Raw genomic sequence first — 26,438 nt, 5'->3', positions numbered from 1 at the left:
ACCCTCAGCCATACACTGTCCCACTACTGTAGCATTACGGGCATCAAAACAGAAGGGACTACAGTGAAAAGCGCTCGCTGCCTAGACAACAGGGGTAAACAATCAGGCTGAGGGGCAGCAGAGGCCGCCACTGCGACACTCCACACAGGCCTGGCAGTGCGAGCCGGGGAGCGTTCCGCGTTCCAACCTCTCACACCCAGGCGCCAGGGGGGCACCGCCCCTCCGCGGAGGCCCCGCGACGGGCAGCCGCGGGGCCGCTACGCAGCGGTGCGCGCGAGGCAGGGGGCGCCCGCCCATTATTCACCACACGCCGAGGGCGTAATGCGCGCGCGCCCCGCAACGGCCGCTCCGCAACGGCCGCCCCGCAACGCCACCAACTGCCAGCCCTGCGAGAGCGCACGCGCACGCACTGACGTCACGGAGCCAGCCCCGCCCCCTTCGGCGGCGCGTGCGCCTTCCTCGCCCCCCCCCCCCCCCCCACTCTGCGCTTGCTCGGCTCTATGCTGCGCCTGCGCGGTGCGGTGCGCGGCGCTTCCCGCCAGGCGCGGAGGCGGGTCAGGGTGGGTGAGGGGCAGCTGCAGCGCCCCCCGACAGGCGGATCGGGTGGGGGTCCGGGTGGGAGTGCAGCGCCGAGCACGCGGCGGCGCCCTGCCTGAGACGGGGCGGGGGGGAGTCTGTGGGGAAGGGGCTGCCTGGCGGCCGAGGCTGCACGGTGTGGGGCCGGGCCGGGGCGGTTTGCGCAGCTCCTGCGGGGGGGTGGTGCGGCTGCTCGGTGCCACGCTTTGGGCGTCCCTCCGGGGTAAGGTGTCAGAGTCAGGAAACCTGCGTGGTTTTGCTTTTCAGGTAAAGGATGAAAGGTAGCAAGGAGCCGTTTTTTGTGAAGTTCGTAAAGTCTTCTGGAAGCTCAGAGTATTTTTTTAAAGCTCTCGAGGTAGGTGGGTTTGATGACCTTTCTCAGTTTGCTGAGTTTTATTTTCTATATAAATGTCTTCTGTGGTTGTCTCTAGGCGTAGTGCATTTGTATATATCTGTAAATAACACAGTAATAGAGATGCTCAGTGCTATTATTAAAGTTTGTTTTGCATGACTGTTCCTAGAACAAGAAGCAGTTCTTTCTCATTTCACTTATTTATTGCTTGTAAGGTGACTCTGTGGGCCTAATGTTTTGCTAAAGGTACTGAAGAGCCTAAAATATGGAGATCAGCTCTACAAGAGCAACTGTCTAATATAGCACACAGTAACTATGGGAGGGTTTCTCTGGGGGGAGGAGGGAGTTAAGGGGAGGGAGGAGTGAATAAACAACTTTAGTCTCTTTTGAAAACCTATTAACATACAGTCAAATAACATGTAGCTTGGCAGGTCCAGATGGTGGTCACTCATCCGGACTACTAAAGATTTAGCAAGGACAGTGTTGATTTTTCTCCTCCTGGAGGTTAGTGGGAGCTAAAGGCAGTGTCTGGCAGGATCAGGTCCTGAAGGTTTGTATGCTGATCATGCAATTCTGAATGTTGTGAAGAGTTGGGGAAAAAAACACGAGATATCTTTAGCCTTCTCTGCTACCAATGCGCTCTTGTCTCATAGTTTTGTTGTAAGCTGTTTCAGGTATAAGCTGTTTCAAGTAGACTTGCTCTTGTAGTTTCCACAGGATTGACTGTTTGTGATTTTTTAATTAAATAAATATAACTGTGTGCACTGTTTTCCTGCAGTCTATAAAAGAATTTCAGTCAGAAGAACATCTCCAGATCCTCGAAGAAGAAGCAGCACTCAATATAAAAGAAAATGATAAATCCCTTTACATTTGTGATCCTTTTAAAGGCGTTGTTTTCAGTCATCTCAAAAAGGTTTGCTACTCATCAATTTACTTTCAACTGTATTCTGTCTTTTGTAGGAATACTCATGTCCATAACTATGCTTTGCATATTTTCTCTTTCTGCACTGAATATAGTAGTATGTAGTGTTCATAGTGAAATCTTTAAAATTCTAGTGCATTGTATATTTAGGGAAGAGGAGGACTGACAAAACGTAAAAATCATCGTGAAGCAAAATGCAGCAAAAATAAATGCAGTGATCAGTTCTGGTTCCGTTGTAATCAGTGAGCTGGCTCTCACATTTTTTTTCTCCCCCGGTAGTGTAATTTTGTTTAACCTCCAAGAAATAATGCCTGCAGACAAAGCTAGACTTGCTGGAATTCCATGGCATGTTAGCTGTAGCATTCACTGCCTTAAATGAGGCCAGAAAACATAAGAGTATTGTACTGAGAATCTGCAGCAGAAAATGAAAAAACTGTTCAGCTGTCTGGAGCTGCTAAAGGAGGGCAGACAATGGTCCCACCTTCTCTAGTGTTCTGGGACAAGGAAAGCTTTGTTTACACCAGTGTATCTTTCTGCTAATCTTGTTTTTTCTGTTATTTTATTGCAGCTTGGTTGTAGAATTGTTGGACCGCAGGTAGTCCTGTATTGTATGCAATCCCAGCGATGTGTCCCAAGAGCTGAGTATCCCGTGTATAATATGACCATGGCCGATGTAACGATATCCTGTACCAGTCTTGAAAAAGATGTTAGGGTAATGGTCCATAGTGGTCGTTCAGCAGATTTTTCTGTGACGTTTAGTTCAGGTGGCTTATTAGTAAGCCATTGGTCTTACTAAATAACATATAAGTCTGCCTATATATTTGTATATATAAGCTCTGTAGACTGTAATTTTTATATATAGTCTTACTATAAATATATATATAATGTATACATGTTTGGGTATCTATATATACATATATATTTATGTTACATAAACATGCATATATAATTGTAAGACATCAGTCTCACTACTGTAGGATTAATTGTATGTTTTAGAGATTTTATTAGCTGGCTTCATCTTTAGGTGGACCAATTAGCTTGCTAGTTTTTCTGTAGCTGTCTGTTTCTGGTTACTCAAACTACACGGTAAAGATTTAATATCTGGTCAGTTATCTTCAGTAACTTAATTAAAGTCTTTTATTATAAAAGTTTCCTTTTTATTTATTCCAACATTGATTTCTAATTTATACTACCTAAAATGTCAACCATCACTAAATTTTCACTGATATAGTATGGTTGTAGCATCTTTATTAAGGGTAAACCTTTTATATTCAGTTTATCAAAAATTAAATGGAGTTAATATCTGATAATGGCTTCCCTACATACTGATTTTTGGATTTCCAAAGAGATTTGTAGGAGAAAGCATAGAGAATTCAAATTGATGGGGTTTTGTTTGTTTTTAAGGTGAACCTGCATATGATGTACGTTCTTTTTTTCTTGGAGATTTGCTATAATATCTTTTCACACCCAGGAAGAAGTTCATAAATATGTGCAGATGATGGGTGGACGTGTGTACAGAGACCTCAATGTGTCAGTAACTCACCTTATAGCTGGAGAAGTTGGAAGCAAGAAGTACGTAGTAGCTGCTTCTCTAAAAAAACCTATTTTGCTACCTTCTTGGATTAAGACACTGTGGGATAAGTCTCAACAAAGGTAAAAAAAACCCTTACTATGTATTGTGGGCTGCTAATTCTTACGGAGATACAGACTTTTTTCCCCAAGTGATTTTACTTTGAAGAAAAACATATTTTATTTTTCTTTTTTACCCTCTTTTTCTCCTTTAGCATAATTAGATATACTGATATTAACATGGAAGACTACGTGTGTCCTGTGTTCCTTGGCTGTACAATTTGCGTAACTGGCTTAAGTAGTTCAGACAGGAAAGAAGTCCAGCGCCTCACTGCTGAACATGGTGGGCAATATACAGGGCAACTCAAGATGAATGAATGTACTCACCTCATAGTTCAAGAGCCAAAAGGTAGAACTTGGAGAGTAAATATTATTTTCCCCTCTTGAGTTGAAGTAGTGTAATTATGCTTAGGCGTAAGGACTTGAACTTCTCTGTCTGTTTCAGTATTGCTTTTACTGCTTCTGTTTAGGGAAATATTGTCAATGGGAAGAGTAACATGAAATATTCACTGTGCTCTAAAGGCATTTGAAAGGAGAACGAAAGAGGAAAAAAACCAGAGACCCAGATGGTATTAAAGGGGAGAAAAAGGGAGAAGCCTAGAGGGATGAAAGAATAAAGAAAAACTAAGTTTTGCGGAGAGCAGGGTAGGACTTAATTTGTATGCTGATTGAAATTGGGTTGTAAACCCGTGGTTTTAAACTTACCTATTATTTGAACCTTCTGAACTCCCATTTGTTAAAATGGAATGGAATCTCCCTTGTTTCCCTCTTGGAAAAGATAAAGGGTTGTAGCTTTGTTTTGAAAAGAGTGGGATTTTTTTTTTCCTTCTCCAATTTCCCTCCCTTTCCCTATAGGGTAATAGCCGGTGTTCTTTTTCTCCCCACCTCTGGTTTAAAGCCCTTAGATGTCATGCAGTCACAGTTTTTTGTGACAGAAGGACTTAACACAGTTCATTTATGGAGCCTTCTAATACATCAAAAAAATGTGAGACACTTCAGTTGAAGGATCTTCTGGGTATTTGGATATCATAATGATAAGAACAGTATGAAATACCTGTGTTTCATAGCCTGGCAAAATGAAAACTTTGGGACAGGACAGTTAAATTTGATTTCTGCATGTTAAGATATGCTGATGCTGGCTGCCCTTTTTGATTTATTTTTATTTGTTTGATATAGCAGCATTAGTGAAACCTTCTTGTAGGTGGGTTTAATCTTAAGTGTATGGCAAGATGAGATACCCTTAGTGATATTGTTAGTGGAAAGACAGTCTTGCTTAAAGGGCTGCAAAAATTGTGCCTTGGCTTGTTTTTTCTTCATGCTCTGTTGCTTCGCTGTCCTGTAATACTGTACCCATGAGTGAGCCATCATTAAATTTTTTTTTTTTTTTTGCTCTAAGTGCGAATAAAGAGGGTATGTGTGTGTGTACAAGCGAAATAAAATAAAAACAGCTTTAGAACTGTCAGACTGTAGACTCTGCAGAGCAGAGTTTGTTTAACCTGTAATACTGCAGTGAAATGTAAATATGTTGTTGAAACAGTTTATAGCATCCTCTGTAAATGAGAAGTGGTGCTATTGCTGTTATTACTAGTCAGATGCAGAGCACAAGTAAAATACACATCTTGCAGATTCTTCTGCTAGCTTCTTTTTTGCCTTTCAAATGGAAACTAGGGATCTAGGATAGTTCTTTTAAAGAGTAAGAATAGGCAACAAATAATTGAATGCAGCATCTCTGAATGTTTAGTTCTGTATGTGGCCATTGGGTTTGCCTTTGCTGGCAGTAAATAGCCCACTGCTTTTGAGATGAATTAATGTAGTTTGTTTTTTGGCAGATGTAATAAAAATCTACAAATAACACCCAACAGCTCATCAAATGAATACAAGATAATACAACTTGCACATTGTCATAACTTTATGAATGCAGTATGAGCTGCCACTTGGAACTACAATTAAAACTTAATTTGGTAATTGCCATCTCCAAAATCAGTTTCCATTTGAATTTTTAATTTTTTAAATGTTTATCCATCTTTCAGTGATCGGTTTGAAGCATTCATGTTCTAGTAACTTGTGGTTTGTCTTTTTGTCTATATTCGAAAGGTCAGAAATATGAATGTGCCAAAAAATGGAATGTGCATTGCGTGTCTGTGCAGTGGTTTTCTGACAGTATTGAGAAAGGCTTCTGTCAGGATGAGACAATATATAAAATAGAGGCTGTATCAAAACTTAGTACACCCAGTACGTCAACACCTACAAGTCATGCCAGCAAGCCTGACAGTAAGTAAGACCTTTTGAAATAGATGAAAGGTGGGAAGCATTTGTGGTAAAAAGGAAGAATTATTTTAAATTTGTGGGGTGCTGCCTGCTTTTACAGTGCTAATATTTTGACAGCTTGGATTCTGATTCTGCTTAGGCTTAAATTTTATGCACATTGAATCCTCCAACATATGAAGACTTAAGCATGTGAATAACTTTAAAAAGTCCACTTGAATTAGGCATATTATTGTCTGCTTAGGAATCAGTGCTGGATAGCTGTGACTAGTAAGTCCTAAAAAGTAGGACTGTTCCTACCTTTGCAATTTAGAACGAGTGGCTTGTTTTATTAAATTAAATCTTACTCCTGCCTCAAAGGGAAAGTTTGCTGATTGTTATTTATTTGTTTTTATTTATTGTGTGCTACAAATAACAGGAAGGTTCAAAAACATTTTCTAAACAAACATGGTAGCATGAAAGACAGACAGCTTTAAATGTATGTCTTTACAAACACCTGTTACTGACTGCTACTTTAGGAAGTAGTCAACATGGCAGTGCTGTGTTAGCGCTCCCAGTAGAGCACTGAGAATTCAAGCCAGATACTACAGAAACTACATAAAACTCTCTTAAATCCGTAAGCTTCAAGTTGAGGTGTTTTTACTAGACATGCCTCTCTCTTCATGCGAGATGAGTATTTCTAATAATATGTGGGCACAAAACTCAGTAAGAGGAATAAAATCTTTAGAAATTGGCCAGTCTCAGTGGCTATTGCCTCATAGATGATTTCCATTTAAGAATAAATGGAAATTGTGTAAGCATGGTTGCTAATAATAAAACCATGCTGAATTTATGCATAAATAAAACCCTTGGTTTAACTAAGGGTATACTTATCTAATATTTTGTTTTTCAGCTTTGCCTTTCCTTATAGCATGACAAAATCCTATGTGACAGTTTGTATTTTGTTTGGTTAACTAGTGGCGAGAGACAAGCAAAAACTAATGCTTTTCTTTAATTTTATTTAAAGATCATACTCTTTCGGACGTCAGCCACATTTCCAATATCAATTTGAGTGGTGTAAATGAAACTGCATATAGTTCTGTTATGAGCAGCAGGCTGGATCCTTCTCCTGATGAGCTGGGAAGCTTGGATATAAGTTCTTTTCAAGCCCCTGAAGATTTACTAGATGGATGTCGAGTATGTTTAACAATGAAACTTTGAAATGTTCAGTCTTACCCTATGGAAGTAACTAGTTTTGAGGCACTGGCAGTTGCTGCTGGAGTAAATTATGTTTCCTTTATCAGTAGTAAATGCATGATTTATTTCAAGTCACGTGGTGTAGCTGGAGATGTATAAAGATATGTGTATCTATGTAAACATATAAGTATGTCTCTATATATATTTTAAATGCTATAGTGAATGTGTTCAAGAATGGTTTAATTTTTGTCATGACATACAACTTCCATGCATAAGCTTTGGCTGGGGGTTGGTAGATATCCAAGTTTTGTTAATGTGCAAAGATAAGCATTTAGAACTGGAATAATTACTTTGTTTTTTGCTGTATCGCAGAAGCTACATCACTTCTGTGGGTGTGTTCTGCAGCAGGCATAACAAATTATACCAAAATAACGTACTTAAAAAGTTAAAAGCCCTTCATTGTCGCCTTGTTTCTCTTTGTAGATCTATCTGTGTGGCTTTGGTGGCAGGAAGTTAGATAAGATGAGAAGGCTTATTAACTGTGGTGGTGGTGTTCGATTTAATCAACTTAATGAAGATGTCACCCATGTCATTTTAGGGGAACATAATGACGAGCTGAAACACTTCTTGGACAAGACAACTCACAGGTTCTCATAACTATATTGCTGCAGGGCCATTTCTGCATTATTGCTCTTCCCCACACCCCCATAAACAAGAAAACATGTATTGTTTTGAAAATTCTAAATGGTTCTTGACTTAAATGACAAGACTGCTAAAGTTGCATTCACAGGAACATTCTCACATATTCATTCTCGCATGCTTTTGTACTGCAGTTTTTTGGTAGCCATGAATCATCTCAGTCAGTAGAAAATAAGTATTCTTATATGTTAATTGCTTTTGTCTCCAGTGGTGTTTAATATATTGTGGAGGAAGGATTTGGTGAACCAGCAATGGCAGGTACAAATTATGTTATAGGAATTTCTGTGTTCTCAGACTGAAAGAATTAAGAAATCTTCAGTTCTGTAGAGTGCACAAGGCTTGCTTAGTGTTGGAGTTGGAAACTTCAGATGCATGAATATACTAGTAGCTTGTAGAGTGGGGAAGAAGAAACGCAGCCCTGAAACCTGCTGTAACTTACTTGTATAACACTTTATTTCGTAGGCCTTATGTAGTGACAGCAAAATGGTTGCTGGACTCATTCAGTAAAAGCTTTCTACTTCCAGTGGAGCAATATATTCCTCTAAACTACCAGCTGATAGAAAATCCAATTTTGGAGCAACCTGGAATAAAGTCGATTCTTCCCAAAAACAACAGTCTCTTGAAGAAAGACGCTGTGAACATTATAAAACACCAGAAAGCTGATGAAGAGGACTTCCTCTCTCAATATGTAAATAATGATTCTACATTAGGTAGGTTCTAGGCTAAGCATGACATAGGAAGCTTAGCTGCTCATAATTATAATTTATTTGTATAGCAGTTGAAACTTGAGTTTTGCAGTGTTTACTTCTTAAAGCTAGCCACATTAATGGGTTAACTTCTGTGTGTGAGAAACCAAATTTGAAGAGACCCACGTAGAACACATTTTAACTAAAGCCTGGTTGAAAACAACAGACTACTAGGATTCTGTTACTTCTTTGTGAAACTATTTTGAGTTGTCTGCCATTTTTGTCAAACTGTTATTATTCTTTATTTCAGTTGAAGCTGAAAAACTAACATCTGGTAACTTCAATGATGTTACTCACTTGACTGTTCAAGAAGAGAATCAATCTTCTGTGTGTAATGGTTCCTTGGGAGAGGCTTCTGCACTGGTTGAAGGACACTTATTTGTCAGAAAGAGATTTCTTCTTTTGGGTTTTGGTGAAGAAGATGAGTCCTGCCTTGCAGGTCTTATAAAGGAGAATGCTGGGAAAATTGTGCTGCCGCAAAGCAGAACCATTGCAGACTATGCTGTGGTACCCTTGTTGGGGTGCACTGTGAAGCCAACTGTTGGAGATGTTGTTACTAATACGTGGCTGGTAAGGGAGTTAAGCCTTCAGTTCAGCAGTTAAACAGGTATCTGCATTAGAGAAATGTCTTGTCAGCCTGAAGAGTTACTCCTGATTTATATGTAAATGAGATATTGAGAGATTAAGCCTGGTTTCATCTGAAATGTACTAAACAGAAGTGTGCTTTAATGCCTCTGCTTCTTTGAGGTATTGTTCATCTTTCACTTATTTTGTACAGTCTTGTTAAATAAGACTTTAATGACACAAAGATTTCTCATATGAGGCCCTGGCAGCATTTTCTCTAAATAATGAGCTGTTGAAGGAGCAGCTGACTAATAATGATTTTATTTGATATGTTTGTGCTTGCTTTCTCATGCTTCATGCTTTCCACAGATTTTTCCGTGCTGTGACAGAAAAGCAAGTCAGCTTTCTAGCTCAAGTTGAAAAAAAATTAAGTATATTTAGCCAGAAAATGCATATGACATAGACTAAAAACTGTTCTGTGACTTACTGTTTTTCAGTACTAGAAAACGGGCTGTGAACTAAATTATGCAAACCCTCAGATACTTTAAGGGAGCCTCCAGAATCTTAAGAGTAGTAATTGAAAAGTGTGAATAATGCTTTAGTACATCAAACCTTGAAATGATCTAGAAAAGAACTTGTTTGATTGTATGTGAAATAATTTGTCTCAAGTTTAACGGTAGAAGCAGGATTGCCTGTTATTAAGTCCATAAATGCTGTGATGCAGTTGTTGAAATATTGCTAATTTTTGTTGTTATTTGGCTTGATTTTCATTTTTATTTATTTCATCATCTTTAAGATAACATGTGTGGAACAGCAGCTGCTTTTAGATCCCCAATCCAGTCCACTGTTCACACCAGTCCCAGTAATGGAAGGAGTCACTCCTCTGGAAGACTGTGTTCTTTCTTTTAGCCAGTTCACTGGTGCAGAGAGAGACTCCCTGGTTTACTTGGCAGGATTGCTAGGAGCAAGGTATGTCTCCTATCCCTGTTTATTCTTGTTGTCAGACAGCCAATGTGATTAAATCTTTTATTCATTTTATTTCTTCTTTTACAGAACTAACAAAAACTAGAGGTAAAGCTACTTTGGATTCTGTTTACTCACAAAACCTAGTGGTGAAGCAATGAGATGTTATTATATGATTCTTTATTTCCCTGTCCTTTAGAGAAGCCTGTATTTTCTATTCACACAGATCAATTTCTAGCAAAATCCCTCAAGTCTTGTATTTCCTGCTGGCTGACTTTCAGTAACTTTTTGCTCTGCTGTAGTTATCAGGCCTTCTGAATTGCTCTTCAAAGCTATGCAGTTCTTTCTGTGAACTAATCATAGGCATTTAGACAGAATTTAGGCTGTCTGGACAAAAACTGTGTGTCTCAAAGTGTGCTTTGGACGCAGAAATGGAGCCAACCTGTTGATTAAGGAATTAGGGTTATTTTTGTGATGTCTTTTCCTAAATCTATATGTAATTGGCATAGGAAGCCCAGGTGGTTTGAGGTGATATATTTGTGAAAGGGGTATTGAATAACACTGCTGCTTGAAATAGGAGGAGACTGCATGGAGTGGTGTAGGAGCGCCATTCATTCTTCCTCTAGTTCAGTAATGTCCAGTCCAGCCTCATAAGTAGTGCACCCTTAGAGGCTGGGATGATGAATTATTTGCTCCCAATTCAGCAGGATCTTTGAGACTTAATCCAGACTTAATCCTGGAATGGAAAGGCTGTGCAAGTTGGTCACAGAGTATCATTTTGATTTGCTTTGTAGTCTGTTTGAACTAAACTCTTTGCTAGTGTGTTCAGTCCTGCTATCATCTGGAATATTAGCTAGCTCCCTCATGATAGGAGAAAATTGTAATTAATGTAAAGAAAACTTGTTTGGAAATGATGCTTATTGGCTCAAGAAAGGAATTTAGCCTGTCCCATCGTTCCTGTAGAAGAATGTTATTCCCGTGTCTAATTCATGTGCTGATCCTATGTGGGGGCATCCAGAGTATGTGAAGTGATATGTTTTCAATATTGATTGAAGCAAAACGTTACTGTTTAACAGGATTTTTTGTTGTTTTTCGTTGCTGGGGTGTTTGGGGTTTGGGTTTTTTTTTTGTTTTGGTTTTTGTTTTCTTGCTTGTAGGTGTAGGTTAGGTTGTGCAGTGCTAAGTGGCATAGCCTGAGATGATTCTACTGAGTCTTCCATTGCTTGAATGTATTTTATAGTATTATAAATTTTCCTTAGGTTAATCTTGTTTATGACTAAGTGAATATTTTATTGATCTGATTTTAGAGTACAAGAATTCTTTGTGCGAAGAGCCAATGCAAAAAAAGGAATGTTTGCCAGTACCCACCTTGTGGTGAAAGAGCCGGATGGTTCCAAGTATGAAGCTGCAAAGAAGTGGAATTTGCCCGCAGTCACCGTAGCTTGGCTTTTGCAGTCTGCAAGGACAGGAAAGAGGGCAGATGAAAGCAAGTTTTTAGTTGAAAACACAGATGCTGAAGGTTGGTTATTAGCAAGCTAGGGAAAATTATCATGTATGATTGTGCCATTAATCTGTTCAGGAAAGGTAGTGTAATGTAATTTTTGATCCCTAAAATACTAAAACTAAAAAATGTTTTTCTAAGTTTTGGAGGTTTTTCCTTTTTTTTCCCTGAGCTGAGCTATGATTAGAGAAATGATAATGCACTTTCACTGAAAGTCTCTTGGAGCCAGCAGAGACTTGTGGCTATCAGTGAGTAGAGAATCAAGCTCAGTGATTCAGCTTTGTCCGTTGACCCATATGCTACTTGGCAGATTGTGTGGAAATTGATGGTAGATCCAGTTTAGGACTTCATACTCATTCATCTGCAATTACATGATGCCCCTCCATTCTGTCATTCGTGCTTCTTCATCTGCTGATGATTCAGCCCCTGGCCAGTTATTTCATGCCTTTCATTTGGCAACTTTCTATTCATATTAAAAAGTGGACTGTACTGATGAATATTGAATGTTAGCAGATTAATTTTACCAATGTAGTTGTAAATTAATTACGTGGGTTGTTTAGTCAGAGAACAAAAATTTACGTAGACACTAGCATGTCTCACCTATATATTGCCTTTCCAGGAAGAAAGTGGGGGGAAAATGATTGAGCAGTAAAATGTAAAATAATTCTAACTAATTTTTTGAATGAACCATAAAGATGAGTTGTGTTTATTGGTGTTTGCAATGCATAAGCTTTAAGAGCTGATTTATGGCTAAATCTGGTCCTGTTGATCCAAAGTTGGAACTGTATGTGGTGGCCTAAGGGGATGTAGTTCAGAATCATGAATATAAAGGAAAATTATGTTGCATGAAAAGTAAAGAACCAGGGAGTAGGAGTTACTTTTAAGTTGAGATGGAAGGGTCTATTTTATATTAATATTGCAGTAGCTGTAAAACGATGTAACCAAGCTTGTAACCAATTGCTGTTTTGATAGTTGCTGTATAGACATGTATGTATATATGTACATACAGAGCTACAAATGGTAGGAGTAGGACAGAGGTTGCTCTTTCATTTTTAGATGCTCTAGGTCAAGCTCAGTAGCAATGTAATTCAGACTAGTATATGCTAGAAAAGGCATTTTTGATACTGGCTCTTGAAATACAATCCTATCCTCATTTCAGAACATTTATTGGGAGCGTTAATTTTTTTTCAAGGAAAAAAAAAGCTCAGATGAGTGAAGCTGTCCTTTAAATAAAAATACATGCAAGATCTGTGCTCAAAATTAAAATTATATTGCTTGTTTGTTTTCTTTGTTCCTTTTAAAGATAAGGAGAGCTTTGTTGCTCGGCCTGGCAAGAAGCCAGCAACTGTTACTTCTCCTGGTTCTCCAGAACAACCTACCTATCTCCTTGAAGCCGGAAAAAAGCCAGCTGTGACCCCTCTTGATATCAACAGGTTCCAGAGCAAAGCTTTCCAAACTGTAATCTCTCACCATATTGGGAAGAAGACAGCCCCTTTTGCAGAAGCGGTACTGCCACAGAAAGAACCATCTTTACACCTTGATACACCATCGAAATTTCTTTCCAAAGACAAGTTATTCAAGCCTTCTTTTGATGTAAAGGTGAGCTTCTTTGCAACTTTTTAAATTAGTAGAGGCTGTAGGCTTAAAGATGTGCATAAGTTTGAAACTGCACAGAAACCCATGCTTAGCCTTCTTATGCCATTAACGTATAGCCTTTCCTTTTTGAATAAAGCAAGGAAAACTGGCTCCATTTATTTATACATACTTTTAGCTAGTGACATGTGGACTAAATTTATTGACTGGTGGATGCTATGATGTTCTTCTCTTTTTGTGCCTATTGCAACATATATTCATGTGTTCTATACCTCACATGCAACACAAACTGTCTCTTTACATCTGAAGTCTGAGAAATGTAACTAGAAGGGTTGTAATTCCTCCAGATATTAGAGGACAAATGCTTACTTGTTTTGTGATGAAATACTTTTTTCACAATACATTTTAACTTAATAGCTTTATAGCTATTACTGAACTTATTTTTCTCCCTAGACATTCCTTTATTCTTCTTTTGCAAATGATTTTTATTAGACTTCATTTATGGTATTGATCAGTGACTGAGAGAATTGTGGACATTCTCCCTTTCATACTTATTAACCCAAAGGTGTAGTGAGAAGGTGGAAAAAATCCATTTTGTTTTAAAGGAGGGTTACAAATTGAAAAACAGATTGTGTTTTTTTAGTTTTTCTAGTCTTTCATGGGTTTCAGAAACTATTAGCCTTATAACAACAACAACAACAACAACAGCAACAGCAACAACAAAAAATCCCTGACACTAGAAATATCTATGCTGGAATATATCTTGAATGACTCAGGTATTCATGGGAAGTCTTCAGTTTGTTTTTCATTTCTGAGGCCTTAAATAAAAGGTGAAAGTACTGAGTTCCTACAAGGAGGTTTTTTTCCTCAGCAAGACAGAACATGTATTACAAAGCCTGAAAAATCCTAGGAGTTCTTAGTTCTGCTTCATGAAAATGGATCTCTCCCTTTAGAAGTCTGTCAGTTTAGCACTGATAGATAATTTTCAAAAACAAGATATTTTAGACCAAAATTTCTGATTTTAAAAAAGGGTAATAGAAAGCTCTCAGCATTTTAAAGGTGCACATATTCATATGAAACTTTTCTGGGGTCAGGTATTAAAAAGTTAAAGTATTGGTGTGGGTCTAGGAATTCCTGAGTTTGCCTCCTGGCTTTTCTACCTGAGATTGAGCAAACTGCCTTATCTGCATTCTCTTTTCACATAGTGGAGAGATACTAATAATCTTCTCCCATCTTCTTTTTTTTTGCTTATTAATTATTATATTATTATAAGTTTTGTTTATTCAGACTGTAAGATCTAGATTGTCTTGTACTGTTTTTATGTGATGGGATTCCAGTTGCACTTGCTGGCTGCTACTGTAATACACAGTTGTGGTTTATGAGTATGAAATCCTACCACAGACTGGGGATGTGAAACTTGCTCTTGAGTAAGAATGTTGTAGTGCATTCGTGTAAGTCAATTAGTTGCTTGTTTCTTGGTAGGATGCTCTGGCAGCTTTGGAAACTCCAGGAGGTCTCTGTCAAAAATCCAGGAAGTTGAGTACACCTCTCTCTGAAGTCATTGGCAGAAACTTGAAATTGGCTCTGGCAAACAGCACGCGGTATACGGTAGCTCTTACTACCAGTCCTCAGTTGAAGGCTGCACAACCAGAAGTGGTAGGAAGTTTTGTTTCTGGAGTTTTTGGAGCATAGGCTTCGTTGAGAAAATACTGTAATTTTGTGATTGTAAGTTATAATGGAATTTGCGAATTGTGATAATCTTCATATTGCTTTGTGATGTGTTTGGACAGAAAGCCACATGATTACATGTTCTTCAGTGGCAATGGAAGGAAAGTAAGCTAGAAGTAGAAGGCTTTCTTCTGGAAGGCAAGGAGGAATTTTAAAAGCTTATTCTACTGTTTGTTCTACTGTCCTGAATGTTAAGCAGTTGCTAAGCATTGTGATATATAAATACATATCTATACAGATCTTTTGGTATCAGGATGGGAGTTGAACAGGGCTAAATGTTTTGTCTCGGACTAAAGTTTAGACTGCGTTTTTGATGCATCTTTCTTCTTTTGCTATCCTCTGTAAGGTGCTGTTCTTCTATTTGCTAGCAGGCACAAGATGCAATCAGTTGCTTACCCCCTTATAAAGATACATTATGTTCATCTTTCTAGTAGTTGTCTTGCCCCTTCTGTCCTCATCTGCTTGCTTTCTTGTATGAATGTCTAACCTATCTTAATGAGAGAAAACAGAAAAAAGAAGCAGGAGAAACGGGAGCATTTATGTACTGCTTGCCATGTACATTATATTTTGTAGAGAAGGAGTAAGAAAGCAAATAGCATTCAGCAAGGGAAGGCTTATTTTGTAGCTCCTTATTCTCATCCTTTTCACCCCAGTGCAGACTTGATCAGTCACATTTCAGTGTTCAGGAAGTGCTCAGTCTGCTAAGGGAAGAGTGGAATGTGTTCTGGGGAGACTGGCTGAGATGAATCTCCTGTCTTTTGATTCCTCATGCATGGAATGATGATAGTGCTCTCTTTTCACCAGGGAGACTGTGGTAGCAAAAATAGGGAAAACTTGTTTATCGTCGTTTTGTTGTTATATAAAATATAATAATATAGAAGTGTTCCAAACATAACTCTTCCCTGTTTCTCTCTGCAGCTTGAACAAGAAGATGATTCCAAGCCTTTGGCCGATGTTGTTATATGTGTTAGTAAAAAATTTAGTAAGAAGCAAAGTGAGCTGAATGCAATAGCAGCTTCTCTTGGGGCAGACTACAGGTATCAGCTAATGCAAATAGTTTCTGAACTTCTACACTGATGTGACTTCTAATAAATTTGAGTCTTGGCATTCTAATATCCTTATCTAGGTGACCTTTTGCTATAGGTAAACGTTACATTTCACCGTGTTGATCAACTTCTATTGCAAAGTAGGGCCATCTGTTTCTAATGCAAAATAAGACCTTCTTTTTCCTGTCTCTGTATTCCTGATAAGTCTGTCTTAGAAAGTCTGTTTGTCCTGAAATAAGTTTTCCATAATTGCAGAAAAGTGTTCTTCAAAAAAGAAGAAAAGGAAGAAAAGCTGTGAAACTTCCTTGACTTTTTAAAATTTACTTCCAGTTTAGATTTCTCTCTCCTTTTTTCTTTTTTTTTCCTTTTTTTTTTTTTTTTTTTTAATTGTTTGGTATGCCTCTTGCTCAAAACTAATTATTTTACAAGTTGTAAGCATGGCTAAATCTTGCCTAAGCAAAGAAACAAAACAAACAAAAAAAACCCCAAACGCACAGATTCTCAGTAAGAGAAACTACCAGCTAACCTTTGTGACTTAAGACAGGATTCTGCTTTACTGAATCTGATTTAAATAGTCTGTCACTGATTCCATGATAAATGTTATCATGGATGAGGATGTTGCCCTTACATTTGGTAGCAGCCTAGAAATGTTAAAGCTATTCTATTCCTTTATATAACAAATACATTTCTTTATCAGTTTAAGTGTTAGAAGCCTGCATTTTATTTGTTTGGAGCTTCAGGGATCAGTATTCCAGTTGTAGCTCAATATGTCAATAAAAGAAAAAGCTTTCTTCTTTTAGGTCACACAACTTATTGATAAAGCTGATTTGGAACTGCATTTACTTTTTTTTTTAAAAAAAAGGCTGAAGAATGCTTTCAAAAAAATCTTGAAATTTTTCTATCCTGAAACAGAATGCAGTCTTTCTGGATTAAAAAATCAGGCTAATCCTTTAGCTATAGCAAAGTAGGCAAAAGAAAATTTTAACATGCATAAGGGATAGAACAATTTCTGTGAGGGATTTCTTATAATTTTTGGTAGGAAGTGATGTCTTGAAGTTGTACCTGACTCTATTTTTTTTTTTTAATCCCTCCCCCGTTTCCCCCACCCACTAGATGGTGCTTTGATGAAACAGTAACGCACTTCATATACAAGGGAGGACAAAATGACAACAACAAGGAGTACAGATCTGTTAAAGAAAGGGGTATACACATTGTTTCAGAACACTGGCTTTTAGAGGTATGGAGCAGAAGTTTCCTTTTGGAAAGTGTTACTTTGCTGCCATTTCCTTTTGAATGGAAATGGAAGCAAAACCAGCTATATGGCAGTTAATTTCTGTTTGAGTTAATACTGATTGCATAGAGAAATTGATGTTTTGCATCTTGCTTTGAGTTTTTAAATTGAGCAATCAATTTTCAGTGATTTACCTCATAAAAGACGAGCTAAAAATTGACAAAAAGGAGGAAAAAAACCCCAAACTGCTACTAATTCAATAGGTTTTGATTGAGCTTTCTCTGAATGGTAGCTTGCCAAATATTGTCCCGTTGGCAAATGTAAATGTTTAGACTTTCTCCTTGAGGAAAAAATACTCTCTCTTCTGTTTAGCATTTTGCTACGTGTTTCTCAGAATGCGCACTCTGTTTTTATCTTGTGTACTTTTTGCAGTGATGTCTTTATTACACTTTTCCCATGTTTAGATGTGCAATTTCTCTTACTTTTCACCCAATTTCTCATCTTTGTTATGTTAATTAATGTTGTTACAGTGTGCCCAGGAGTATAAACGGCTTCCCGAGTCTCTCTTTCCTCACACTTACAATCCCAAAATGAGCCTGGACATCAGTGCAGTGCATGACGCCAGATTCCCCTCCTCTAGTATACTTCCATCAACTGGAAAACCAGCCGAGGAAAATGAGGTATAGTGTTATACAAGTTCGTGTTCTGCAGAGTGATTGGAATTCAGTTCCCTTATCTGTTATGTTACCATAATAATGGATAATGTTGATGCATATTCAGTGATGCTGTGGATCAGGTTTAGCTAGTAATTAACGGTAGCTATAACAGACACACCTCCAGTTTTTCTGCATTTGTAATATTCCTCTCCTAGGGGGAAAGAGGGAAGGCCCGGCCTTCTGAGATTAGAAGAGCTTTCCAAATTTGAAACGATGTAGCCTTCTCTTGTAGGTGAACAAGAGATCCCAGGTGCAAACTGTCTTTTAGCAGGTACTTAGACTGCAGAGTAGGTGTTGTCACTGATGCTGTTCACTGTCTTACTGTCCTTGTGGTAAAAGAAAGGTTAGATTATTCTGGGGCAACCTTATTAATCTTTGGAATTTGCACGAGCGTCGAACAAGACAAAACCCACAACTTCTGGCATGAGTTTGAGAATTTTACTTGTTTTAATTATTTGTAGATTATTCCAGTGGATGAAGATGATGCTGAAGATGGTGTAACTACTGACCAAATAAAGGAAACAGTCCCTGCAGGAGTAGAACAAATTGTAGCAAGCGAAGCCAAAGGAGGTAAATGTAAATCATTTTTTATTTTCAAAATAGTTGTGCAATGTCAAACTATATGAGCCTTTTACAGTTTCAGGTGCTATTCTGTATGTTAAGATCTGGAAGCTTTAGTGATCATATTTACATCCCAGTTGAGTACAGCCTGCTAGGCTTTATTGGTGCTAGAAGTGAGAAAAAGGCTCTCTATTTTAAACGCTCTGACAGCCCATAAGATGATGGTGGTTGTCCATTGCAAATTACTTAGTTGCCATTTCTTTGTTTTTAAAACACTGAAATTCATCTTTAACCTGGAAATAACATTATTTTAGAGTATAAGTTTTTGTGTTATGTAAATAAATGTATTGCAGGAGAATTGTAGATATAAGCCAGATCTAGCTGTACCCAAGCAAATTCAAAAGTGATCCCATTGGGAATTCCTGCTTGTGTTCAGGAATGGGTGACTTGGTGCATACATGGATTGTCTAGACTTTTGTTTTCTCCTTAATGTTTTTGCCCTGATAGGGAAAAAGTTGACTCAGTTTCTTATTACTCTTCCCTAGTTACAATACAAAAGTCTTGATTTTGTGGGCTTTGTCTCTTCTCTTGAAGTGTTAACTCAAACCCTAGAAATGAGAGAGAATTTCCAAAGGCAGCTGCAGGAGATCATGTCTGCCACATCAATAGTGAAACCACAAGGACAAAGAGGATCTCTCTCAAGGAACAGTTTTGATGGTTCACCAACCACCCCTGATGGCACACGATCTGTGCGAAATGGCCGCAGTAGGGTCTTGGAAGCTCTAAGGTATTGATTTGCATTTATTCTTATACTGTTCTGCCTACAGTGTCCTTACGTACACTGTCTTCAAGTATTGCAGTCTTCTGTACAGTAAAGGCATATTTTAAGACATCCATTCTTTTTGTTCCACAGGCAATCCCGGCAAGCACTTACAGATCTAAACACAGAGCCATCACAGAGTGAGCAGATCATCTGGGATGATCCTACTGCAAGGGAGGAGAGAGCAAGACTTGTCAGCAACTTTCAGTGGCCTAACAGTCCTTCCCAGTACACTGAGCAAGTTCAGAGTAACATCAATAAGAACATGGATGAGTCTGCCTTCAAAGAATCCTTAGCTGATGCAGAGATTGCTGGTATAGGTAAGATCAGAAATACAATAGACTCGTTCTTTACTACAGCATCAGTCTGATCTTTGGGGCTTTAAAAAGACAATGGTATTTGTAATGGATCGGAATTCTACTTAAAAAAAAAATAGTGAGCATTGTTGGCATTTCTTGAACAATCATAACTACGTCTTTGCGAGCTCCATTATGTGTTGCTGTTTGTTTAGGAGAAGCTTTCCTATCCGGTTGCCATTTGTGGTCAAACACTCAGGCAGCGCTTGTCTAAAAATAACCTGCATCAGCTTTAGGAAATGTTTTGCAAACTTGTATTTGGAACCCCAGCTGGGTTACAGATAACGATTCAGATTGGTACAGTGGAATTCAAATAGGCATACCAGTAACAGAATGCTTTTAACTGTAGTGGAAATAATCATAGGTGAAAACTGGGGATACAGAAGGAAGATACCCATGAGCCCCCAAAACGTGTCTCAAAGCTGTTGATGGGCATTTCTAGGTCAGGATTCAGTCAAGATCCTCTATTTATCTTCCCTGTTCTTTTTGAAATCTTTATTCTATAGCCAGGACTAAGAAAGCAGCGTAGGTTTGTCGTTTGCATCTGGTTTTGCTTTGTTCCTACTTCTGCCTGCTGAGAGATAGTGGAATCCTTTGGTCTCTGCCCCATATTCCCCTTTATAGAGTTTCTACTTGCAGCAACAGTCTTCCTGAAAACTGACCTTGTTGTAGAGAAGATTGGGGAAAATCAGCTAAGTGTATTCAATTGATTTTTGGTTCATCTGAATCAGTGCAATTTAGTCTAAGCGATTTGAGGTTTTTCTTCTTCCCAAGACAAGACATGCAGGAGCATGAGGCTGCAATATTGCAATTGGTGCTTTGTGGTAATAGAGAAGTGCATCTTGAAGAAAGACAGTGTTGTTGAAATGTGAGTGTGGATGTTGCAGCAGCAATTGTTTTTTGTCCATTTACGATAGCTACCTTTTTCAGCTTTACCCATAACTGTATTCAGCCAAAGACAAGTCATGCAACAATACTGTATTGTTCACAGATGTTCCTGAGGCTGGGGATGGAGATTTGATTGAAGGTCCAAAGAATCCTGTATGTAGAGACCCTGAAACGCCCATTAAAGAAGATAACTTGATTCCCACTCCGCAGGCCCCCAGCATTGCTTTCCCACTGGCTAACCCTCCTGTGGCACCACAACCCAGAGAGAAGGTGTGTCATGTACAGAAATGTTTGTGATCATATGTTTTCTGAGAGGTGTAGCTATTCTTTAAAAAGTTTTGAACCTGAAAGCAATGTATAATAGGTGAATGTCTGCATTTAAAATACTTAAATGAATTACTTCTGTGCAGTTCTGCTTCTAACGCCTTCCCCTTCCCCGCCCAAGATTTCGAACAGATGATGTTTTTGAGACTGAAACTTCATTACTTTATTATGCGTTTTGTCCAGAAGTATTTTGTACCAAAATCGTTCTTGTTGTGATGCTAAGGTATGCTGTGGAGTGAAGAGTTACTATCTGTACTATCCGAACTCCTTCAACCATGTTATGATGATAGAAAAAAAAATTAGGTCCTAGTTTCCTTGGAAGTATTTGGAACTTGTGCTCAAGTACAAACTGAATTTCTTTCTGCCAAATGCCTGGTTTAAAATTATACCATCTTATGGTGAACTTAGAAGGGGCTAGGAAAACAAGTTTTTAGTCTTTTCCTCACCATGTATCAATTGATGCTCAAACTTTCAGCAGCTGTGTGTCTTCAGAGGCATAAAGTATCATGCTAATAGGTAAGCTGTGGTGAACATGTATAAAAGGCCCCCAAAGTTACAGGAAGACTGAGTGAATAGGGCAGTGTGATAGATGGGTGATCATTTTTTTTTCATGTGTTTAACTAGGCATTCAGTGCATATGAATGAAGGATTAGTTTTTATGACAGATTGGTTCAGTTGTGCCTTGAAGAAAAGGGGAACCAAGAGGATGTTAAGTAGGAGCCTAATGTTGGTTTGATAAGATCTAAGCCTTTGTCAAGTGGTTGACAGGTTTGGTTCTGCTTTTCCTAGCTAAAAGAAAACTTAATATAAAAATAACCCAGAATGTTTGGCAGAGAAATAGTCAGCTGTCAAATTAATCTTTCTGTCATATTTTCAAAATCTGTTATTGTATTTCCAGACTGTAGCGGAAGATGAGAAGGCTGATGAAGAACCAGAAAAACAGCGTAAATTTCAGCTGTCTTCTCTTAATCCTCAAGAACGATTTGATTACTGCCATCTGATTGAGGAATTAGGTAACAGATATTTGTGAAATGCACAGAATAGTATGGGTCTGTAAGCTGGTCAGCTGTGGCTCTTAGGAAAAGAAAAGGCTTCTGTTAATGACTTACCAGATTTGAGGTCTCAAATCTTACAGCTTTCTGTACTTGTGAGCTATTCTTTGAATGTATTATTATTATGTGAGTTATCAGCTTTGCCATAAAACAGCCATGGTTTTGTCTGCTGGCATTTTCTTTTAGTTATGTCCACAGCAGCCTCATTCTTTACTGCTGGAGTATCTAAGAACTACTGTGCTCTGGTGTCTCTTCCTGCCTCTGTTACATTGGCACTTCTTTTTAACAGAGCTACTCTTTCCTGATTGCCCCTCCTTCCTTGCCAGCTTCTGGCCAAGTCCTGTCAATGACAATATTTCTATGTAAATTTGAGTTAAGTGTATTTCTGTCTAAATTCAAATAATTCCCACTTTGAGGGATCCTTTATGTTGTACTGCCTGACCCTTAATTAATTTGAAACAAATTCATTCATCTGTTCCAAGGTGGAGTAGTGCTTGAGAAACAGTGCTTTGATCCAAGTTGCACACACATTGTTGTGGGACATCCTCTACGAAATGAAAAATTCTTGGCCTCGATGGCAGCTGGGAAGTGGGTGCTTCATCGTTCCTACCTAGAGGCATGCAGAGGAGCTGGCTGCTTTGTTCAGGCATGTGACCTTATTATTGAGCAATGATATGTTAAACCTCTCATTTTTTATTTTGTACTGCCAGGAAAGGAATAACTTCTCAAAAGTGATTAGCAGTTTGGGGTGCCCAACCTTGGGATTTTCAGAGGAGTTGAAGTTTGAGAAATTTTTGGCCAACTTTTCTCTGAAAAGCAGTCCTTGAGCAAACTTCTTGTACAGGACAAATGAAATAACCGTACTTAGTAGTTTCTTCTGAAAATGGAAGCTTTTAAGCACCTTCGGTAACTTCAGCTGACACCAGTGAAAATTCACATGGATTTTCTTACACCAGGAACTAAATACTGATCTTTTCAGTTAGTGAACATACTTGTTTTAAATGATACAACGCTATAACCATGTACATAAACATTTTGAACATGATCTCTTCCAGTCCCTTACCTTACTGAATAATTGTGTCACAGTTCTCCTGGGTCCAGCATTTCTTTCCCGTTTACCAGGCTCACTTCAAAATAATGCCAGTAGGCTGGTTCATATCTTTATGTATAAGAACAACTTTATTGTTTTGGAAGAAACTGTAGAAATGCAGATTAGATGGTGTTCAAAGTAGTGAGTTGCTTTGCACTGCTGTTGAATTTTATTGTAGATAACTGCAAGAGGAATTTGGTTGTGTACAATGTGATTGATGTCACAGAAAACATGAGTTGATTTTAAAACTGGGAGGAGGGAAAGCCAGAGTCTCTGTATTTGTGGAAGAGATATATGTGTTCATTTCAGAGCCATACCTGTAATTTTAAACAGAGCTGCTTTAGCCAGGTAGAATCAATATACAAAACTAGAGTGAGCTGAGACTTGTTCTGTTTTTTAATTTTCTGCTGGTGAATTTGGCAGGGTTCCTTTGTAATTCAAGCTTATGATTGCTCTAGGAAGAAGATTATGAGTGGGGAAATAATTCCATACTTAATGTTTTGTCTGGAATCAATGTAAACCAAAAGAAACTAGCACTCGCAGCCATGAGGTGGAGGAAAAAAATTCATAAAGGAAGGCAAGAAACTGGTATTGTTGAGGTATTTAGACACTCATGTAATGTAAGTGGTATGGTGTGGGTGGGCAGTACAGGGATTGTCACCGACAAACCTAGAAACTTAACTGGCAGGGAAAGTTGAGCTGCCCTTTTCTTAAGAACAAAGTGGCTTAGCTGGGTGTGTTCTAGTTCAATAATTTTGTTTTTAAAAGGCTTCTAATGCTGGTATGTTAGTAAAAGTCTTAATCTCCTCCTGAACCACTGTTCATGATTGGAAAGCTAGAACATGGCTACTAGTGTATGTAAATGTCCTCCAGTCACTAAGCTTCTGGTTTTTATGCTTCAGAGCTCTGATTCCTGAACTTGATTTATTGGGGAGACCACAACTGGTACTGGCAGCCGCAGTTCCAAATTTAGTGCTGTGACAGTACAGCACTCAGGACAGCATTCGTATAGCTCTAGCAGTGACCATACCAGGGTGCTTTAAACAACTTGGCTGGCCAAGATTGGCCTTTCCAAAAGCACTTTGTGTGATTTTTTTTTTTATTTTATTTATTTATTTTTTTTTAAGAGTGCAAGTTCCACAGTCTTTCAGTGAGATTTTTGAAAGTGGGACTTGGGCTCCCAAAGTCCTTTTTAACTCCTCTGTAAAACCAGACATTGCAAAAGGGGTTGAGTATTCGACAGAAAGTAGAAACACTGCCAATGTGTCAATCACATCAGGGTAATACTTGATTTGCAGGTATTTTACAATAGTGCTTTTTAAATGAATGCTTGTAACACAGATCCTTTGTACCCCTTGCCTACTTGGAAACAGCAGTAAGTGCTTGTATGAGACAACCACTTGGCCCTAGGTGCTGTATTGCTGCTACAGTGCTGTTACTGTAACTGAGTAGATAATACAGTGCAGGGAGTAATATTTAAAGTATATTTAAAAAGACAAAACTAGATGACAGCAAATCTTGATCTGCCAGATATTACTGGGAGGGGCAGATTGTAGATATGTTAAACCTTTGATAGTACTAACATCCTTTTGGCTAAATTGAATCTTTTGTCTAGGGGGCCTTCAGTGGCTGGAAAGTGATCCTGAATGTTGATCAAAGCAAGGAAGCAGGATTCAGGCGCCTTCTTCAGTCAGGAGGAGCGAAAGTATGTAGGTTTTTTGAAAAAACTAATCAAATACGTTGTTTTACATTGTTTTTGTAGGTATTGGTACCATCTCTAAACTGTGTGCTGGGCCGTGGTCCATGCTAGTTAAAGGTCTTAACCAAAATTGCTTACACAGAATAGCTGAGACACGGTCAGTGGGTGGGAGAAAAAAAAAACTGTGGTATCTTCATTTTGCACATGGTCATGCAGAAGTCAGTAGTGGTGGAGGGATTTTAGGATGGAATGTTTGGGCCCTGCTCTGATGAGGATCACCTTTCTTGAAGTATGCATGATGGTAGAGAACTCAGCTGCAAATGGCATATTATTTCCTATTGGTTTGCCAGTTAATTTGAATGACTTCCTAGGCCATGAAATGCATGTCTTCCCCAAGGAAGAAACACAAAAATAATTCATTTTTGTCTGTCATGTTTTAATCTGTAGGTGTTTTCTGGTCATGCTGTGTCTCTCTTCAAAGAAGCTACTCATCTCTTTGCTGACTTCAGTAAGCTGAAACCAGATGACACCAGGGTTAACGTAGCAGAGGCAGCAGCCCAAGGAGTGAACTGCTTGAAACCGGAGTACATTGCTGACTACCTCATCCAGGTGTGCATGCCCGGGGCACTTTTGGAGAGTGCTCTGCTCCTCCAGCAGAGACAAGACGGGTCGTGCACATCACCTGCAATGACCCAGGCCATTAGAGGCCTTTGAAACTGACCACTGCCATACTGGTAGTGTCTTGCCAGTAATTGCGGCCACAAAGGCCTCTGCTGAGTATTTTGGTGCTTGGTTTCAAATGCTAATTGCTGTAAGAGGACAGCCTTGTTTCCAGCACTGGAAATGGGATCTATTGCAGGGTAGGGAGCTTGTAAAATGTGCTCAAACTGCTGTTGTGAAATGTGCGTTTTCTTTCTTTCTGTCGAAGAAAAGAACCGAAACTGTCTTTTCTTCTTGAAAGCATCTCCTTGAGCTAAACAGAGATTTGACGTAATTTCTTTTTTCCTACTGAAGGAGCCACCTCCTCCAATGGAGTCCTACTGCTTGCCAGAAGCTGAGTCTTACCTTCAGAATAACAAAGAACTTGGAACTGGATTATCCCAGAAAAGAAAAGCAATGGGAGACATGAGCAGAGTTAAACGATCCAGAATACACTGAGAAAATTCCCTGTTTTTAATTAGTACATTTTTTATTCATATTTATATTTTTTCATTCTCACTACAAAAATTAAAAGCTTTGAGTTTCACTTTTAATTTGTCTTGAGATTACAATAAGTTTCTCATAATACTAATAGGAAGAATTGCTTTGGTTATTGGTAGTTTCTAAAAACTTGGAAAGCACTCATCAAAAAAAATGCATTGTCTCCATAATGTTATGATTACTGTCACTTTACTGACTTGTTTAGGGACACCATCCTACAATAACAGTTAAGATATGTGAGATGTTTAACACATCTTCCAGCTGTGTGTTGCAGAGAATGTATAATCAGTTGGTAAGAATACATTTGCATTTGCCACAGAATAACAGACGTAGATCTTTTGGTATTTAATTTTGGGAAATGGAAAAAAGACAAAAACAATAATTGGCTTATAAATTTTGGTACAAATAATGGGTGTACATAGTGACTGTAATAAATTATTTCTATAAAACTCTCTGTTTGAGGCTCTGCCTTTGTGAATAAGAACTCCATTTTACAAAGAGGAGACTACTTCAGAGGTGAAGTATGTCTGACCAAGCTTCCTGTTTGATTGAATGTGCAACAAAAAACAGAGGCACAACAAAGATGTTAGTCTTCAACAGCTGGAAGTGTTCTTGGCCAGACTACCGCAATATTTGACAAATTATTTAATCTTTAGTAACGGTGGGATGCGGGTCTCTATTTATTGAGAAGTTACTGTATGTATGTCAGTTGAACTATGCTATTCTGGGTAGAAGTGCGTA

At 38.6% G+C, this 26,438-nt stretch overlaps 1 protein-coding gene across 4 annotated transcripts; it reads left to right on the top strand.

The window, feature by feature from the left end:
- The first annotated feature begins 469 nt into the window (after positions 1 to 469).
- TOPBP1 (DNA topoisomerase II binding protein 1) lies at positions 470 to 26,146 on the top strand. 4 transcript variants are annotated; one of them, XM_026094023.2, is made up of 28 exons: positions 470 to 560; positions 844 to 931; positions 1,707 to 1,841; positions 2,419 to 2,562; positions 3,322 to 3,503; positions 3,635 to 3,828; positions 5,574 to 5,750; positions 6,751 to 6,920; positions 7,404 to 7,567; positions 8,082 to 8,329; positions 8,616 to 8,935; positions 9,726 to 9,898; positions 11,200 to 11,411; positions 12,697 to 12,992; positions 14,469 to 14,642; positions 15,633 to 15,751; positions 16,874 to 16,997; positions 17,522 to 17,671; positions 18,169 to 18,277; positions 18,863 to 19,055; positions 19,182 to 19,408; positions 20,436 to 20,602; positions 21,555 to 21,669; positions 22,191 to 22,354; positions 23,257 to 23,397; positions 24,414 to 24,503; positions 24,945 to 25,106; positions 25,512 to 26,146. In XM_026094023.2, the coding sequence occupies exons 2-28, from the start codon at positions 851 to 853 to the stop codon at positions 25,653 to 25,655; spliced, it is 4,575 nt and encodes a 1,524-aa protein (XP_025949808.2). In that variant the 5' UTR covers positions 470 to 560; positions 844 to 850; the 3' UTR covers positions 25,656 to 26,146. The 4 variants fall into 4 exon arrangements, with proteins under 4 accessions (XP_025949808.2, XP_064362478.1, XP_064362479.1 ...); XM_026094024.2 differs by having other exon boundaries at positions 547 to 603; XM_064506408.1 differs by lacking the exon at positions 23,257 to 23,397.
- The last annotated feature ends 292 nt before the right edge of the window (positions 26,147 to 26,438 follow it).

Source organism: Dromaius novaehollandiae, chromosome 2 (genome assembly GCF_036370855.1).
Source record: "Dromaius novaehollandiae isolate bDroNov1 chromosome 2, bDroNov1.hap1, whole genome shotgun sequence".
Lineage (NCBI taxonomy): Eukaryota > Metazoa > Chordata > Aves > Casuariiformes > Dromaiidae > Dromaius > Dromaius novaehollandiae.
This window is presented reverse-complemented; position numbering and strand designations above follow the sequence as displayed.

Bases quoted from the DNA above. Each gene is read 5' to 3' on its own strand.
- TOPBP1 (XM_026094023.2), top strand. From the start codon at position 851: ATGAAAGGTAGCAAGGAGCCGTTTTTTGTGAAGTTCGTAAAGTCTTCT. The intron at 11,412-12,696 runs GTTGGTTATTAG...TTCCTTTTAAAG, and splicing joins TGAAAACACAGATGCTGAAG to ATAAGGAGAGCTTTGTTGCT. The intron at 12,993-14,468 runs GTGAGCTTCTTT...GTTTCTTGGTAG, and splicing joins AGCCTTCTTTTGATGTAAAG to GATGCTCTGGCAGCTTTGGA.